The sequence below is a fragment of the Cupressus sempervirens genome, chromosome 1 (assembly GCF_028749045.1).
Source record: "Cupressus sempervirens isolate cs-2001-9-10 chromosome 1, ASM2874904v1, whole genome shotgun sequence".
Classification (NCBI taxonomy): Eukaryota; Viridiplantae; Streptophyta; class Pinopsida; order Cupressales; family Cupressaceae; genus Cupressus; species Cupressus sempervirens.
The window spans coordinates 840,743,685-840,760,765 of NC_143118.1; the positions used below are offsets into that span (position 1 = coordinate 840,743,685).

Consider the following 17,081-nt stretch of genomic DNA (forward strand, 5'->3'; position numbering starts at 1 on the left):
ATATTTTGGTTCTATTTTGTCAATTTAATAGTTTATTCTGTCTCTTGATTGATTTAATGATCCTTAATTTGTTTGAGTCAACATTTATGCTTGTAGTATGATTCAAAACTAGTTTGTTTTCTTATTTTTAGGTTCACACCTCATTTGGATCTTTCTTGCTCAAGTTGCAATTCATACTCTTTTTGGTAGCACTTCTTGCAATGGAAACCTATGATTGTGGGTTTTTGGTGGCACATCTAACTACGTTCTTGGATTGTTTGAGGACCTAAATTTGGAACCACAAGCTTTCAAATGGTTTATGTCTATTGCTCCTTATGATTTGGGACCAGACCTATTTGTTGTAATATGTTTCTTGTTTTTAGAGAATGTTATGGATCTTGAGGCCGACCTAAGTGTCATGATGCCTATATATTGTAATGCAATGCATCTCTTGAAAGTGGCTTTGTTAGTATCCAAATAGTAGTTGATGAAAAACAAAATGTATGAGCCTAGCATGTAAGAAGAAAAATCGCCCAACATATTTACATTTGATTTTCTATGACTCTCTCCATATGCTTGTTGCTCTAAATTATGTTTACTCTTGTACCATGATTCAACCAATCTTTTTCATTATTTATAATCTTTTTCAATTTCTTTGACACTTTATTCCATTTTACCTTGATTCTCGTTGAAAAATCTCATTAACCTTTACTTCTACAATTCCATAAATTTCTTGATCCTGATTTCATTGTCAAAGAGCAGACGGTTATCAACTCCATAAATGCCATTTTGTTTTCACATTATGAGAGTTGGTTGAGCAAGCATTTTCAGCGATTAATAACCTAACTAATCGAAATCTAGAAAAGCTTGGATATTTGATTAGACGTGTGTTCATATATGGTTCATGAAAACCTTTTGAATTTCCATGGACAAAATAATATTGATAAAATTTAAAGTTAATGAAAATTTTGAAAAATAATAAAATATGAAATTGACCTTTTACCATTCATGACAGCTGAGGTTCAAATCTAACCGCAACCGTTTTGATACAGTAATATAATAGAATTTGTAGGTTGCTCAGGCAAAGAAGGCTGCCCTGTCTTTTGGCATGGATTAATACGATCACGCCCGGAGCATGAGTTTTGCCGAGTACATTTGTCAATTGAGAATCTTCAATTTTGTAGTAATCATATGATTTTGATGGGATTTGACTAAAAAACTTTCTTGCTGGGCAGCTCGCTAAATGTTTCTCTAATTCTCTGGAGTAAAATATTTATTTATCTTTCTTGACCAGCAAGCTAACATTTCTTTATAAGCAGAATTTTTAGAGCAGATTTAATCGTGTTGTGTGGATCTGCCGCCTCTGGCAGAAAGACGGAAGTTTTCGTGAAGAGTTTTGATAAATACTGCTTGGTTTCAAAGAAATTTGGAGACCGGTCACTTTTGCGAGGAATCTTGAAGGAGGAGTAATTGTAGTCGGAATTTTGACAACAATTGGTTATTTTGGGAACTGGTGACTTGTTTGGAGTTTTTACGATCCTTTTCGGCGAAGTTTGTGAGAGAGCTGCATTTACTGAGGTTTTTCAAGATTACACGTTCCTCGCAAAGATTTATTCTTGTTCAGCGAGTACTTCCGCATGTTTTGCTTCGAAATCCTTGCAGGTATTTGTTGTCCTCATATTCTTTAGGTGATTAATCCAAATTCAGGATAGCGTATTGCTTGAATAATCGTTCGAAATGTTGCTTAAATAACTCATCGGAACCGATTTGCAGAGGTTTTGAAGTCCAGATAATAATTTATTGCGAATTTTGATTAGGAAAAGAGAAGAAACAAAAGCATTGTGTGAATACGATCTCTGTTCTTTTAACATATGAAATTTTAGTTTTACCTTTGGGAGAGTATTCGAAGTGACTGGTAATTTCAACCTTTTTATCTCGATATTTTTAACTTGCCCGGAGTTTCGGCTCTGATTTGTTTTTGGTTTATTTGGATATAATTAATTAATTTAGCTGGATATTTTAGTTGTTTTCTTGGTCTTTGTACTTCTCTGTCAAATCTGTGCAGAAATGTACAGATCCGTTCATTAAATTCTCTTGCCGAAAGAGGCTCAAATTTCCGAAATTTCCTGTCAGTTGTTTTGTACGGGACGGTATCCAAGTTGTCCAGTTTCTCTAGGATGCGCTTCAAACTCCCTAGAGTGAATCGGCACATTTCTCGTTAGGAAGTTTTCACCGGATCTCTGTACTTTTCTGTCGAACCCGTACAAATCCTTAATTTTGTTCTTTTGCTCCTTTTTAGTGTTGAATAAAATAAAAATAGTTAGTTATTTCCATCAGAGCTTAAGAATCAGAAAATGGCACATGGTTACAATGTCAGATCCGCTGTTGGTGGCATTCTTGCAAAGTGAAGGGAAAAAACTCAACGTAAACAAGAATATAATGAAACTTCAAGACCCCGTCAGTTGACAATGGTTCTTCTGTTATTGATAGTCTGCACATCTGTTTCAAATCTGTACTTATTATCATTGTTTTATAAGTTGAGATGATTTATATCATGCCCCGGTAAAGTAACTGGAAGACTTTCATAGGCATAATCATTCCAGAGCCCATGTTGTTTAAATCAGGAATCCTTAGAGATTCTTATAAAAAAACTCCTACTCAGTTGCTTTCAGAAGCATTAAGGATTTCAAAGTTAATGTCCCACTAACTTCCTTTTAAGTGAGATTGTTAGGTTATTGATTCTATTACAATACAAAACATCTGATTTCACTTGAGGGAAGCGAAAAAACTGAATAAATCTTACTGCAGGCTACCTGTCTGTATTTTCATGTATAGGTAGTGAAGCAAACACAAGTGCTTTTCCCATTGAGGGATTGACGCAAAATTTTAACATCTCCACACGTTTGAAACTGCATGGTGCCTGCCTTAATGTCCTCTACAAATGTACCTTGCCCAAGAGGGATTGACTTAAAACATCCTGCACCTTTGATTCTGCTTAGTGCTTGCCTTAACAAGTTGCATGTAGTATTTGTAGAAGTGCAGCGATTTGAAACTAATCCATTTCAAGACTTCAGACACCTCTGGAAAATACTGTGCTGTCTCCAGTTTTTCTCCAAAATACTGTGCTTGACAAGTATTGCTTTCCATTATTTATGATAACTAACAAATGCCTCAGGAAATGAGAGAATTAGCTCTGTTTAACCATGTGATCAGCTTGAGTAATTATTTATTTCATTATAATGTAATTTTGAAACTCGAGAGCTTCATTGTACAATCTTCATTCATGAAAACATCTACACAGTCCTAAAAATTGTACTTTGGGAAATTCCACTAAATATATTTGAGTAACATGATTTTCAACTTGTGTATTCATTTGAAGTTTGTTCCTCCATAGGATTTTCAAGCTTAAGACATCTATATTGTGCTACAGAGCTTGGGTTTAATTGGTAACAAATTCCACAGCCCAATCTCCTTCAGAAACTCTTAGCTCAGAATGCTCTTGCCTCTAACCTTCAATACTGTCTGAGAATCCTTGTACAATTTCATTGGCCCAAGTCTTAATGCCAATTTTGAATTTTGTGTTGAAATGTGTGCAGAGGTGCTGAATGATAGGCTTTTCCAATTAGAGCAGCAAGGTTCTTCCCAAAGTGGGAATTACATTCTTGAAATCCAATATGCCGAAGGAAGGAGAAGATCAGAATGAGGGCAATCGTGCCAATGGAGCAGTATCCTTGAACATTGAGGAGGTGTCTGAACTGAACTCCAAGATGGCTACAGAAAAGAAAAAAGACACAAATGATTCTAGGACCGAGGATGGGAAAAAAGAAGATAGCAACAAGTCTGTGCCGTTCTACAAACTATTTGTCACTGCAGATTCTCTGGACATAATGTTGATGTTTCTTGGTTCTCTAGGTTCCATGGGCAATGGTGCTTCTATTCCACTTATGACCGTCTTGTTTGGGAACCTTATAAATGCATTTGGAAGCAACACAGAAGATAAACACAAACTCATGCATGATGTGTCCAAGGTGAAATCTTTGAATCTTCTCAATTTCCTTTGTTTTTTATTCTTATTTCAATTTAAAATCAAACACAAGGAAAGTTGTTGACAAGAAAAAGGGCAATTATAAGTTTAATTTAGAATCATAGGACCCCATTATTCTTTGGTTTGACAGACAAAATTGTTTTAAGATTGTCATTTCTGGACTTGGAATTTCATGGACAGATGCTCAATGTTTTGACTTTGACAGACAAAATTCGCATCCATTCCATTATTTTGAAACAAAATGAAGTCTTTTTAAATTGGGGATGCTCTGTAACTTCTTGTCAGCAGAAAACAACAGAATTTCAACACTCAAGAAATGCATTATAGTGGATTATTTTAGGATACGTATCAAGAAAATGTTTTCTTTTCTTTATTTTAGGTCTTTCAATTAATATGAGAAGTTTGAAATTCTATCTTTCTATTTCAAACAACAATTGAGAGGCAGGGTGGGGACTAATGTATAACTTCGAGTTACACGCAGGACAATAATAAATCCTGAGGCAGGTTCCAAGGAAAAAACCAAATTCCTTAGCATAAATTGACACAATCATTAGTGTTAAACAAAACTATGGTGCTGTTAGGCCAGAGGGGACATAGCTTGCTAGATCTGCTATGTAACTAGTATGACATAATCAACCTTGGAGTTCCACTTCTGAACCCTATGCTTGTATGAATGACCCTAGTGGCATTCTGTTTACGATGTAACATTGGAAGTTGGAACTACACAGTTGAATCAGATTTCTCCAGAACTTTTAAATTCAAATGTCCTGCAAAGTTACTCAAAATCTTTTCTTTGTTAAAATGGTTGTACGAAATGAATCTTCATTCTTAACATATATTGTACAAATTTTATGCTAAAGGGAGGTGATGTAATTAAAATACTATGTTGGACCATAATCAATAATTACTGAAATTTGTTGTTTATTTAGTCACCTGTAGAAACTCATTCTTTAAAAGGGTGGGTGAAGATGAAATTTCTGTTGCAATTTAACTCTACAAATTTCCCAATTGAGGAAAGTAGGTTAGAACTTTTCATTTTTGTTTTAACCTTAATTTCTTATGTCATTTGAATTTCTCCAGATTCCTTAGCATAAATTGGCACAATCATCAGCGTTAAACAAAACTATTTTAGGTCTTTCAATTAATATGAGAAGTTTGAAATTCTATCTTTCTATTTCAAACAACAATTGAGAGGCAGGGTGGGGACTAATGCATAACTTCGAGTTACATGCAGGACAATAATAAATCCTAAGGCAGGTTCCAAGGAAAAAACCAAATTCCTTAGCATAAATTGGCACACTCATTAGTGTTAAACAAAACTATGGTGCTGTAAGGCCAGAGGGGATATAGCTTGCTAGATCTGCTATGTAACTAGTATGACATAATTAACCTTGGAGTTCCACTTCTGAACCCTATGCTTGTATTAATGATCCTAATGGCATTCAGTTTACGATGTAACATTGGAAGTTGGAACTACACAGTTGAATCAAATTTCTCCAGAACTTTTAAATTCAAGTGTCCTGCAAAGTTACTCAAAATCTTTTCTTTGTTAAAATGGTCGTATGAAATGAATCGTCATTCTTAACATATATTGTACAAATTTTATGCTAAAGGAAGGTGATGTTATTAAAGTACTATGTTGGACCATAATTAATAATTACTGAAATTTGTTGTTTATTTAGTCACCTGTAGAATCTCATTCTTTAAAAGGGTGGGTCAAGATGAAATTTCTGTAGCAATTTAACTCTACAAATTTCCCAATTGAGGAAAGTAGGTTAGAACTTTTCATTTTTGTTTTAACCTTAATATTGAACTTACTCTTATGTCACTGGAATTTCTCCAGATAGCTTTGGAGTTTGTTTATCTTGCTTGTGGTGCAGGAGTTGCCGCTTTCCTTGGTAAGATATCAAACTTATGATTTGGTTGTTTTATATTAACATGATATTGCAGTGTATATACCAATCTTTTTAGTATTAGTAGTATACTCCTTGTGACCATTATCAGGGTTGAGACTTCATAATCTCATTCAATTATACCTTGTTTGTCAGGGGTGTGTTGCTGGATGTGCACAGGGGAAAGACAGTCTGCACGTATTAGGAGTCTCTACTTAAAAACGATTCTAAGGCAAGACATTGCATTCTTTGATAGTGAAACATCGACAGGAGAGGTTATTGGAAGAATGTCGGGTGACACAATTCTAATTCAGGAGGCTATGGGGGAAAAGGTCAGTCAATAATTGGTATTAATAGCTTACATTGATCTCAAAAGATGCATCCAGTTTGGATGATATTTAGCAAAATATACAGCCAAAGACATGCTGTGATGACTTCAATTTTTCTGTTGCGCAGACATCAAATCTTTTATACCATGTGGATAGGAAAAAATCATTTAACTAGCAATCATCCACTCCATTGGCTTTGTTAACTTTGTAAAATTTAGTAGCTGCCTCTTGGTTTTATGATCCCTTTTATTTGACTAATAAACTCTAGGTTTACTTGCATAGATCAGAAAATTTATTGAAGAATGACAATGACTTAAGAAATTATGTCAAAAAGATGGCCTCCTTTAGTTTGCATAAATATCATGTTAATAGCCGCCAAACACTTTTTTGTATACTTTAGCAACCATCATGTGGTCTGTGAGCAGCTCCGTAAGCAGTCATCCTCCATATTCGCCATGGGTTCTTGATTAGTATGTAAGCAACAGCATCGGCTTCTTCCTACAGCTGTTTCCCTTTTGTGATTTGGTTTGAAAAATACTTCTTCAAAGCCATGTTGGTTCTTTGGAACAACAAAGAAGGGCTGTAATGTTCGGCTAATAAGCACACTATTGCTAAAATTTAAACTTACTAATGTGATTATCCGCCATTCTTTAACATGTGGATATATGGTTTTGATAGTTTGGATAAATATGTAACAACATTGATTTCCTTCTAAAGCTGTTTGATAAATACACCTTCAAAACCAAGTTGATCCTCAACTTGGTATTAAAATGGCTTTGTAGGAACAACAAAGGAGTATTAAAATGGCTTTGTAGACATATTGTCTCTCTTATATGAAATAAAAAATTCAGTGATGTGAATATCTACTATTCTTTAAAATGTGGAGATATGGTGTCATGGATTTAGTCAAAAACTGTGAGATTTGATTTATTAGAAATGAAGAGGCAATTCTAATTTCGTAAATTTATAGTCCACAGAAGAATTTACAGTTATGTTTGTGTTCATTTGTTCAGGTTGGGAAGCTCATACAGTTTCTAACAACATTCATAGCAGGATTTACCGTAGCTTTCATCAGAGGTTGGAAACTTACATTGGTATTGCTATCTATTCTTCCTCTTCTTGCTGTGGCCGGTGGCTTTATGGCTATAGTAATCTCCAAAATGTCAAGCCGAGGCCAGCAAGCTTATGCAGAAGCAGCAAACACCGTGGAGCAGGCGATTGGTTCAATTAGGACAGTAAGTGTTTCATCTAAAAGAGTTTCTTAATCTCACATTGGACAGTTACGTTCATAAAATCTGTTTCTTTTGGCATCTTCCTAGGGATGCAAGTTTTCAGAAAATATCATAATTGCACATGATAATTTGAATTGCTCACACAATTCTCTTTATTGTTAAATTTAGGTTGTGTCTTTTACTGGAGAGAGGAAATCTATGAGAGACTATGATAAGTCACTTACGGTTGCTTACAAAGCTATTGCTCAGCAAGGATTGGCAGCTGGTTTTGGCCTCGGATGTGTCCTATCTATTATGTTCAGTGGATATGCATTGGCTCTTTATTATGGATCCCGGTTAATCCTAAAGGGAAGTTATAATGGCGGTCAAGTGGTGAATTGCATATTTGCAGTTTTGATGGGAGGCATGTAAGTTGTCTCAATTTTCAAATGCTCAAAGTAGTGTTGTTATATCAGATAAGAACTAAAACTATCTAGATATGAACTGAATTTGTTTGGTAAGTTCATGTCCTTAATTGAAAATTGAATTAAATTTCTACTGAATTTCAGGTCTCTAGGCCAAGCATCACCTTCTTTAACTGCAATTGCAGCAGGACGAGCTGCAGCATACAAAATGTTTGAGACAATTGACAGAAAGCCAGATATTGATATCTATGACGAAACTGGAATAGTTCTTGAGGATATTCAAGGTGATATTGAACTTAAAGATATACAATTCAGATATCCTGCTAGACCAGATGTTCAGATATTTTCTGGGTTTTCATTGGAAATACCCAGGGGAACAACGACAGCTTTAGTTGGAGAAAGTGGCAGTGGAAAGTCCACAGTTATCAGTCTTATAGAGAGATTTTATGATCCGCAAGCTGGTGAAGTGCTTATTGATGGCATTAACATCAAGAATTTTCAGCTTAAGTGGATAAGGCAGAAAATTGGACTTGTAAGCCAGGAACCTGTCCTTTTTGGCACCACCATTAAAGAAAATCTTTTATATGGCAAAGATGGAGCTACTCAAGAGGAACTCATTGCTGCTGCTGAACTTGCTAATGCAGCTAAATTTATAAACAAGATGCCTCAGGTTGTTACAATAACTTTTGATGTTTGATAACATTTCCCATGCAGAGATCTTGATGTTTGGGGTTGTCTCTTATTTGTGAAAATAAAATTCCTTGCACATAATATTGCCACGTGTTGACATTTATACTTGATATTTTCAGGGTTTTGATACAATGGTGGGAGAGCACGGTACCCAACTTTCTGGAGGCCAAAAACAGAGGATTGCAATAGCACGAGCTATTCTGAAAGATCCTCGTATTCTTCTCCTTGATGAAGCTACAAGTGCATTGGATTCAGAATCCGAGAGAGTGGTTCAAGAAGCTCTTGACAGGATTATGGTAAACAGAACCACAGTTGTTGTTGCTCATCGTCTAACTACTGTTAGAAACGCTGACATGATTGCTGTTGTTCAGCGTGGTTCCATTGTGGAAAAAGGTCATTTTACATACCTTTTCTTTTTCTCTCTTTCTCAAGAGCAAAAAATTTATAATCTGTATAAATTGTTCTTACTTTTTAACTTGAATTCGGAAGGAGTTTTATAATAAATGACTATCTTTTCATGCATATCTTAACTGATTTAGATTTTGATTTAATCCTTAACAATATGATTCTTCCTCATACCATTTTATTTATATCAATGGAAATGTGATATTCAGGTTCACACTCTGAGCTTGTCATGAATGCTTCTGGTGCATACTCCCAGCTAATATGTCTGCAAGAAATGCATCCATCAAAAGAACAGAATGTTAAGGATCCAGATGAACTGGAAATACATCAGGATGATTCCAAGGCTATTGGTAGGGTCAGTAGTCAAAGGTTATCTTTGAGACGGTCTATAAGCAGTGGGTCATCAGGGATTGGTGGAAGCCGTCGTTCCTATTCATTTTCATATGCTTTTCCTGCTGGAGTAGGCCTACATGAAACTGGTGGTAGTGAAGCAAGCAGCCCAAAGGGAAATCAGAAAAGGAAGGGCCTGATGAGGTTGTTTAGGTCCAATGCTCAGAAAGATGTGGAAGGTGGTCAGCCAGATTTAGATAAAGATGTTCCCATTTTACGTTTAGCATCTTTAAACAAGCCAGAGTTCCCGGTGTTCATACTTGGGTCCATTGCAGCAGCTCTGAATGGAATGATATTTCCTACCTTCGGTCTCTTGCTTTCAAGTGTTATCAAGGTCTTCTATGAACCCCACCACAAGCTTGACAAAGATGCCAAATTCTGGGCACTTATGTTTGTAGCTTTGGCAGTTACATGCCTCATTGTGGCACCTACACAGTTTTATTGCTTTTCCATTGCTGGTGGCAGGCTGGTGCAACGTATTCGATCAATGACTTTTGCCAAAGTAATTCACCAGGAAATTGGATGGTTTGATGACAGTGAAAATTCAAGGTAGCTTCAGACTGCTTTCACTGGTATTTTTAGCAAATGTAGATAATAGACATCAAAGAGCATACTAATTCCCAAGTTTCTGTTTTCAGTGGCGCAATAAGTGCAAGATTATCAACAGATGCTGCAGCTGTCCGTAGCCTGGTGGGAGATGCATTATCACTTGTTGTTCAAAATATAGCAACCATTATTGGTGGGATTGTCATATCTTTTACAGCCAACTGGCAGCTAGCACTTTTGATACTGGCTGTAATACCTCTTCTAGGTCTTCAAGGTTTCATGCAAATGAGATTTATGCAGGGTTTCACTGCCGATGCAAAGGTGTGAATCCTGATCTCTGAACCTTTTTTATTTCCCCTCCTAATTTTGCTTTATTGCTTGTGTGGCTCAGAGCTTATTGTTATGATATTTGAATATTTTCTTTTCACTCTTACGGATTCAACTTGAAATTGGATTGAGAAAGAAATTACCCAGAATAATAACTGTAGAACACAACCGTATCTGAAATATAATTATTTTTTATGACCCTAGTCTGTAAACTGGCCAGTTGGGATTCCATGAACTTTATCAAATTAACCCTCTATAAGTTCTCTAAAACTCCTATTACAAATGAACTTTATCCTTAGGCTCACATATCTGAATACACTTTTTAATAGAGATTATAAGTTACATAGTGGTAGGGGATGAAATGTGCAAATCTCTCTCTGCTATGACCAGAGGATCACTCGGTTGATCCATACTGATAGACGTGCATGTGTGTTTAGATTCATTTCTTGAAATTAATAGCAGATCGAAGTCTTGATTTTGAATTGTATACAATAGGAATTTTTCGTCCTTCCAATTCAAGGATTTAGCAAAGTAATTAATGATTTCAAATGGTCATAATTCAGGTGGTTTATGAGGAAGCCAGTCAAGTTGCAAATGATGCTGTTGGAAGCATCCGGACTGTTGCCTCCTTCTGCGCGGAGGATAAGGTTATCAATCTGTACAATGAAAAGTGTACCACTCCAGTGCAAAGTGGAGTCAAGCAGGGACTTGTAGCAGGATCTGGTTTTGGATTGTCAAATTTTGTGATGTTCGCTCAATATTCACTCAGCTTTTGGGTAGGGGCTCGTTTGGTTGAAGATGGAAAAACAACTTTTGATAAAGTTTTCAAGGTAAGGTTTATCTAGCACCAAGTTGCCTGTTTCACATTTTTCTCTGAATGAAAGGGCTAACGGTTGGTATGCAATTCTGTAGATGTTAGCCTTCCAGGACTTACAAAGACGCATAAAATGTTAATTGCTTTACCTTGATGAAAATTTGAAATAAAGTGCTTGCAATAATCCAAAGTGCATTTTCGTAGGTTCATATGTGACAGTTTGAAAATATTTTAACATGTTCCTAGTTCCGTATTCCGTTTTTAAGCTTTGTCTGTTTGGCCAGGTGTTTTTTGCTCTTTCAATGGCAGCCATGGGAGTCTCTCAATCAGCTGGCCTTGCCCCCGACCTTGCAAAAGTCAAAGCCTCTGTCAATTCAGTGTTTAAAATTCTTGACCGCAAATCTAAGATTGATGCAAGTGATCCCTCGGGCACTACTTTAGAAACTGTAAAGGGTGACATTGAATTTAAGCACGTCAGCTTTAAATATCCAACCCGTCCAGATGTGCAGATTTTCCGCGATTTATGTTTATTTGTGCATTCTGGAAAGGTAAATTGCACACTAACCGATCCATTAAGGACAACCTTAGTTAACAATCTGAAACAATGATCAATTCATTCTGAAACTATCAATTAGGCCACCATTCAAATGTCTCAAGAAAATACTGATACTTCTTTCCATCTTTTGTTCTGATTTCTACAGACCGTTGCTCTTGTGGGAGAGAGCGGAAGCGGCAAATCAACCGCAATTGCACTTTTGGAGCGATTCTATGATCCCGATTCAGGCCAGATATTTCTTGATGGAGTCGAAATTCGACAGCTTCAACTTAAATGGCTAAGAGAACAGATGGGTTTGGTGAGCCAAGAACCAGTTTTGTTCAATGAAACCATCCGCGCAAATATTGCTTATGGAAAGGAGGGCGCAGTTACTGATGAACAAATTATTGCAGCCACTGAGGCTTCAAATGCTCACAAATTCATCTCGGCCCTTCCCCAGGGATATGACACAACCGTTGGAGAAAGAGGAGTACAATTATCCGGGGGTCAAAAGCAAAGAATAGCAATTGCAAGGGCAATTCTAAAAGATCCCAGAATTCTTCTCTTGGATGAAGCCACAAGTGCCCTAGATGCCGAATCAGAACGAATAGTACAAGATGCATTGGACCGTGTAATGGTAAACAGATCTACTATAGTTATTGCACACCGTCTTTCAACAATTAAAGATGCAGATGTCATAGCAGTGGTGAAGAATGGAGTGATTGCAGAACAAGGAAAACATGATGATTTGCTCTCTAAAAGAGATGGGGCATACGCATCCCTCGTAAAATTGCATCAGGCCTCTTCATAGTAATTTCTTGAAACGTAGAAATCTATGACTTAAAAAAAAGTGTCGAGCACATTTCATTACATACCCCAGCACTCTAAATTTCTATCAGGCAGAGAGTAGCAGCGCTGAAGCCCTGCTAGTAAATATATTTTTAGGTCCATAAGTTGTAATTGAAATAGAAATAAAATGTCTATTTGCACACTGCATTTTTATGTGTGAAAAAGGGCCAAGTACATAAATAATTTGAGAATTGAATTGTAGTGGAAAGATGCATTACAGCACACGTAAGAGAAGCCGTGGTAGGAAATCAAATAGGTTCAAAGTAAGAAAACTTAGAACTCTAATAGCCCTAGCAGTTGCATGCTTTTGTGCTTGCAACATAATAAAATTATAAAATTATTTTAAACTAGCAGTTGCATGGTAATTTTTTTTTTTGATGAATAGTCTATTTTTTATATTTTAAAAAAATACAATAAAGTTACATATTCACAAAAAAGAGGTTGGGGAAATAGGATCACCCCACGAGTTCATACGGCCATAGACTGAAAATCAACTATTCATCAAAAAACTTTCAAAAATCAATAGAAAATCTTATGCTGCCAACGCAGCGCCAACCAAGGGAGGAGGATCCTTATCATTAGAGCCCCGCTTGAGGGTGGGGTGAGTAGATGGCTCAGGGGGAGCCCATCCGTCATCGATAGCGGCAACATTATCTTCGTCTTTCTCTCCCTTGAGCCTAGGAGGAGAAATGACTAAATCCAGCTAGGGAAACACCCACTTAAGGTCTGAGTGAGCAAAGGGCCAATCGGTAGCAGAAGCAGCAGGAGGAGCCATTGGGGACCACTCCAGACCTCAGGGGAGGCAAGGCAGAGCGGTGTCGACCACCAGAACCTCCAGAAGAGTAGTGTCGTCCAAAAGCACCACTGCTGGGAGAGCGGTGCGGCTGAGAGCGAGGTGTGTGCAAGCGGCAAGCAAAACTGCTATGTCCTTGATGGAGATCGCGAGGAGGGGTACGGTCGTTGGAGGCCAAATCCAATGGAACACGAGCAACCGTACAGGGGGCATTTCTCCAATGAGCCAAAAGCTCCTGAAAGTGAGCCACCTCCAAAGCCACTTTAATCGTTTGTACTTGAATCTGCAACATGACATTGTTATAAATACATGATTTAGCGTACATAGCCACATTAATGTCAAGTGTGTTGTGAGCACAAATGACTGCATTGCGATCTTTCCAAATGGTAAATAAGATTGCCAATCTAAAAGCATGCCATATCTGGGCGTATTTGAAGGATATCAAAGTATTATCACCCAAAAGAACCATATGCCAAGAAAAAGATAATGGGCGGAAGGGGCGAAAGAGATCATGGATCCATTGCCAGTAACATTGAGCCCATCTACAGAACCAAAAAATGTGCAAAAAGGACTCTAGTTGACCATAGAAAGGGCAACAAGGGTTAGGAACTTCCAAATGCCGCAACCGGGGTCCCAAAGGCAAGCCCTGGAAAAGAATACAACAGGCGAAATGCACAATTTTGGGTTCAGTAATGGCGTGCCACACAGTGGAGAACCTATGACTCCAAGTGCAATGCAAGGATTGCAAATGCCAATGTTGGTTGAGCACATCAACCATGGATAGGTGAGGAACCAGCCATCGGTAGCCCAACCTAGGTTTATAGCTGGTTACCGGAGTGTCTGGATACCACTTCCAATTCTTCCAGCAAGGGCAAGAAGACTGAATGCCCACTTTATGTAACAAATGTGAAGGCACCATAGAAATTAGAAGATAAAAAATCTACCAATCTAGATGAGTGAGTCAGAATTGCACTCTCATGTCTTCCCACGACCGCAAGCTCATAGTAACTCTAGAGAAAAGATCTTTAGGGGTCCTTATGCCATGTTTAAAAAAATGCAAAGCACTAACCCCGTGCACCTTAGTTAGGGGAACACCTTGGATAGCAACTAAAGGTGACCACCAAAGATGATGCTAGTTCATGGAGAACCCATCTTTGAATCCATTGCCAACCCAGCAAAGCCAAGGCTTAATTGCTTCCCAGGCTTTCCAAATACTCTTAGCAACAAAAGTAACCTGAATTTGGATAGGTTCAGGGGTAACTAGAAGGGTTTGAAATCCAATCCCCTTCCAGATTGGCCGGTGAACCAGAAAGCCTGAGGAAATGCAATGTCTTAACAAAATCTTCCAAGCTTCATTGCCGAAAAGAGCTTGAATCACCCATTTGGCACATAAAGTAGTACCTTTCTTTTGGGTGGACAACAAGCCTAGGCCACTAGATTCCTTGGGAAGACAACATAAATCCTAGGCAACTCTATGAAAGCCCTAGTGAGAAGTGTCTGATGCCCAAAGGAAGTCACGTAAAAGGCACTCAAGTTTGAGGTAAGAGGCCTTTGAAGAAGGCCAATAGGAAGAATAATAAACATGGGTGGCAGCCAACACTTTGGAGAAAATTTGGAATTTGCCCGCCAGGGAAAGAGGTTTGGTGATCCAATACTCTAGCTTCTTCTCTATTATGGAAAGAACCACATTCCAGAGCACAAAAACTGAGACTTGGAAGGCGAAGGGGATACCCAAAAAATGAAAGACTTCCCCATGTTGAACCCATTTCCATTGATATTGCTCAAGCCAAGCAGGACGAGGAAGGTAAGGCTGCCTATAACAAAGGGTTTTGTGCCACTGAATGGTAGACCCTGAAGCAAGACAGAATGTGTTAAGACATTGCAAAGTGGAGGCAATATTCTCTTCATCCTCTATGAGAGTGAGGAAAGAGCCATTTACAAAATGACCATTCACAAGCTGATAAGGGAAATTCGAGAGGGAAATACCTTGGACCCTTCTTTGGGAGATGGCATTTTTAAGAAAATACCCAAAACCTTCTGCTACTAGTACATATAAAGAGGGTGCCGGTGGACATCCTTAGCGAATTGATCGATAAAACCTAAATGCTTGAGACTGACAACCATTAATGGAGATGCAAGCAGACGCATCTCCAAAAAGCATTTGGACTGACTATAAAAAGGTAGGGCCAAACCCAAGAGCCTGAAGCATTGTAAGAATGAAAGGCCACTCAATCCTATCATAAGCTTTGGCAAAATCAATTTTAAGAAAGATGGCCTGTTGCTTGGAATGACGAGCCCATTCCATCCCTTCCCACACAACAATTATATTGTCCAAGATATAACAGAACTTGATAAAACCTGTTTGTTTAGGGCGAATGATTTGAGGAAGAAGATGATGAATTTTAAGTGAGAGAGCCTTGGCAATGATCTTATAGGAGACGTTCAACAATCTGATAGGCCTCCAATTGTAGATGTCTTCAGGGTTGCTCGCGTGAAGTATGAACTTGATATTCCCTTTGTTAATAATATTTCCTAGAGAACGGGAATTGTATGCCTCAATATAAACCTTATGTAGGTCTGGACCAATCTCATCCCAAAATGCTTTGTAAAATTCACAAGGGAAGCCGTCACAACCAGAGGCCTTATCATCTACCATGGAAAATACAGCTTCCTTGAGGTCCTTTAGAATGAGCTTCTGCTCACAGAACGCATATTGTTATGGAGCAAGTCTTTTAGGCGTGATAGCCAAACAAGCCTGCGAGACTTGGCCTCAGGCCACCGAGGGACCCTGTGTTGTGAAATTTTTTTCATAGTGGCAAACAAAAGCTTGAAGAATGTCAGGAAGCTCACAGAGGGTATGCTGACCCTCTCGAATGCATTTGATCCCCATCACAGAGTGGTGTGCCCTTAACACATTGAAGAATTCCTTGGAAGCTTGATCACCAACCTCCAACCAATGAAGGCAAGCTTCAAGTTGAGCTCCCTAGGCAGTATAATTGTCTGCAACTTGTTTCTAATGGCGAAGTTTGGCAAGCCGAACTTGGAGATCTGTATCAAACAGATTCATGGTAAGAGCTTTAGTGGTTGTACGAAGATCTTTGATAATGGTCTCATAGGATCTCTTGCGATATGTGGCCAATTGCCTCCCATAAATGCAAAGAAACCTCGCAGTACGGGTGATGGCATCATTCCACCACTGAATCCACCCAAAGGAAGAGTGGGGCCTAGGTTCAAGGTTCCAAGTTCGTAAAATATGAGCGGTGGTGGATGGATGAGACAACACAAAAGTATTAAGGTAAAACTGAGTTTTACAATTACGAGGGGGGTAGAATGCCAGGAATGGAGAAGTGGATGGGAAAATGATCCAAAAGAGTCATGTCAGGGAGTGGAGTGACATGTAGCAGACTCGTGTGAGAAAAAGAAAAAAAGGACTGAGCAAAAATCATAGCATGGTCCAACCTTTTAAGAACCCTGTCAGCTCGCTCTTGAAAGTTAGACCATGTGTACCAAACACCATCAGATCGGCGACAATGGACATTGGGATAAAAAAGACCCAACTTGTTCTACATGTAGAACCAAACTTCTTGCTCACCAACTGCCCATTAGAAAGGCAGAAGGCCCACTTTATCAATAGCCAGCTCAACCATATTAAAATTCTCGTAGAATAACCAGGTGGCAGGTGGCAAAGAATCAGCTAGCCACCTCCACAAGTGTGACTGATCAATCGCATCATTAGGGGCATAGATATTGACAATGCCAAAAGAATGATTTTGAAAAGACAACAAAATCCAAACTACTCTCTGCATGGGGTCAGAACCATGAGAAATAACAAAAGGGAAAAGTTGAGGGGA

The 17,081-nt window shown here is 38.2% G+C and overlaps 1 protein-coding gene across 1 annotated transcript; it reads left to right on the top strand.

Moving 5' to 3' along the window:
• Positions 1-1,110: 1,110 nt before the first annotated feature.
• Positions 1,111-12,584, top strand: LOC149580464 (ABC transporter B family member 11-like). The gene is made up of 13 exons (XM_089791199.1): positions 1,111-1,641; positions 3,576-4,007; positions 5,868-5,922; positions 6,073-6,248; positions 7,259-7,480; positions 7,646-7,884; positions 8,026-8,551; positions 8,691-8,964; positions 9,186-9,915; positions 10,005-10,233; positions 10,803-11,069; positions 11,338-11,601; positions 11,755-12,584. The coding sequence occupies exons 2-13, from the start codon at positions 3,654-3,656 to the stop codon at positions 12,397-12,399; spliced, it is 3,981 nt and encodes a 1,326-aa protein (XP_089647325.1). The 5' UTR covers positions 1,111-1,641; positions 3,576-3,653; the 3' UTR covers positions 12,400-12,584.
• Positions 12,585-17,081: the final 4,497 nt, after the last annotated feature.

Excerpts from the sequence above, each read along its gene's own strand:
- LOC149580464 (XM_089791199.1), top strand. The coding sequence starts at position 3,654 with ATGCCGAAGGAAGGAGAAGATCAGAATGAGGGCAATCGTGCCAATGGA. Across the intron at positions 7,481-7,645 it reads CGATTGGTTCAATTAGGACA|GTTGTGTCTTTTACTGGAGA; the intron begins GTAAGTGTTTCA and ends TGTTAAATTTAG. Across the intron at positions 7,885-8,025 it reads GCAGTTTTGATGGGAGGCAT|GTCTCTAGGCCAAGCATCAC; the intron begins GTAAGTTGTCTC and ends ACTGAATTTCAG.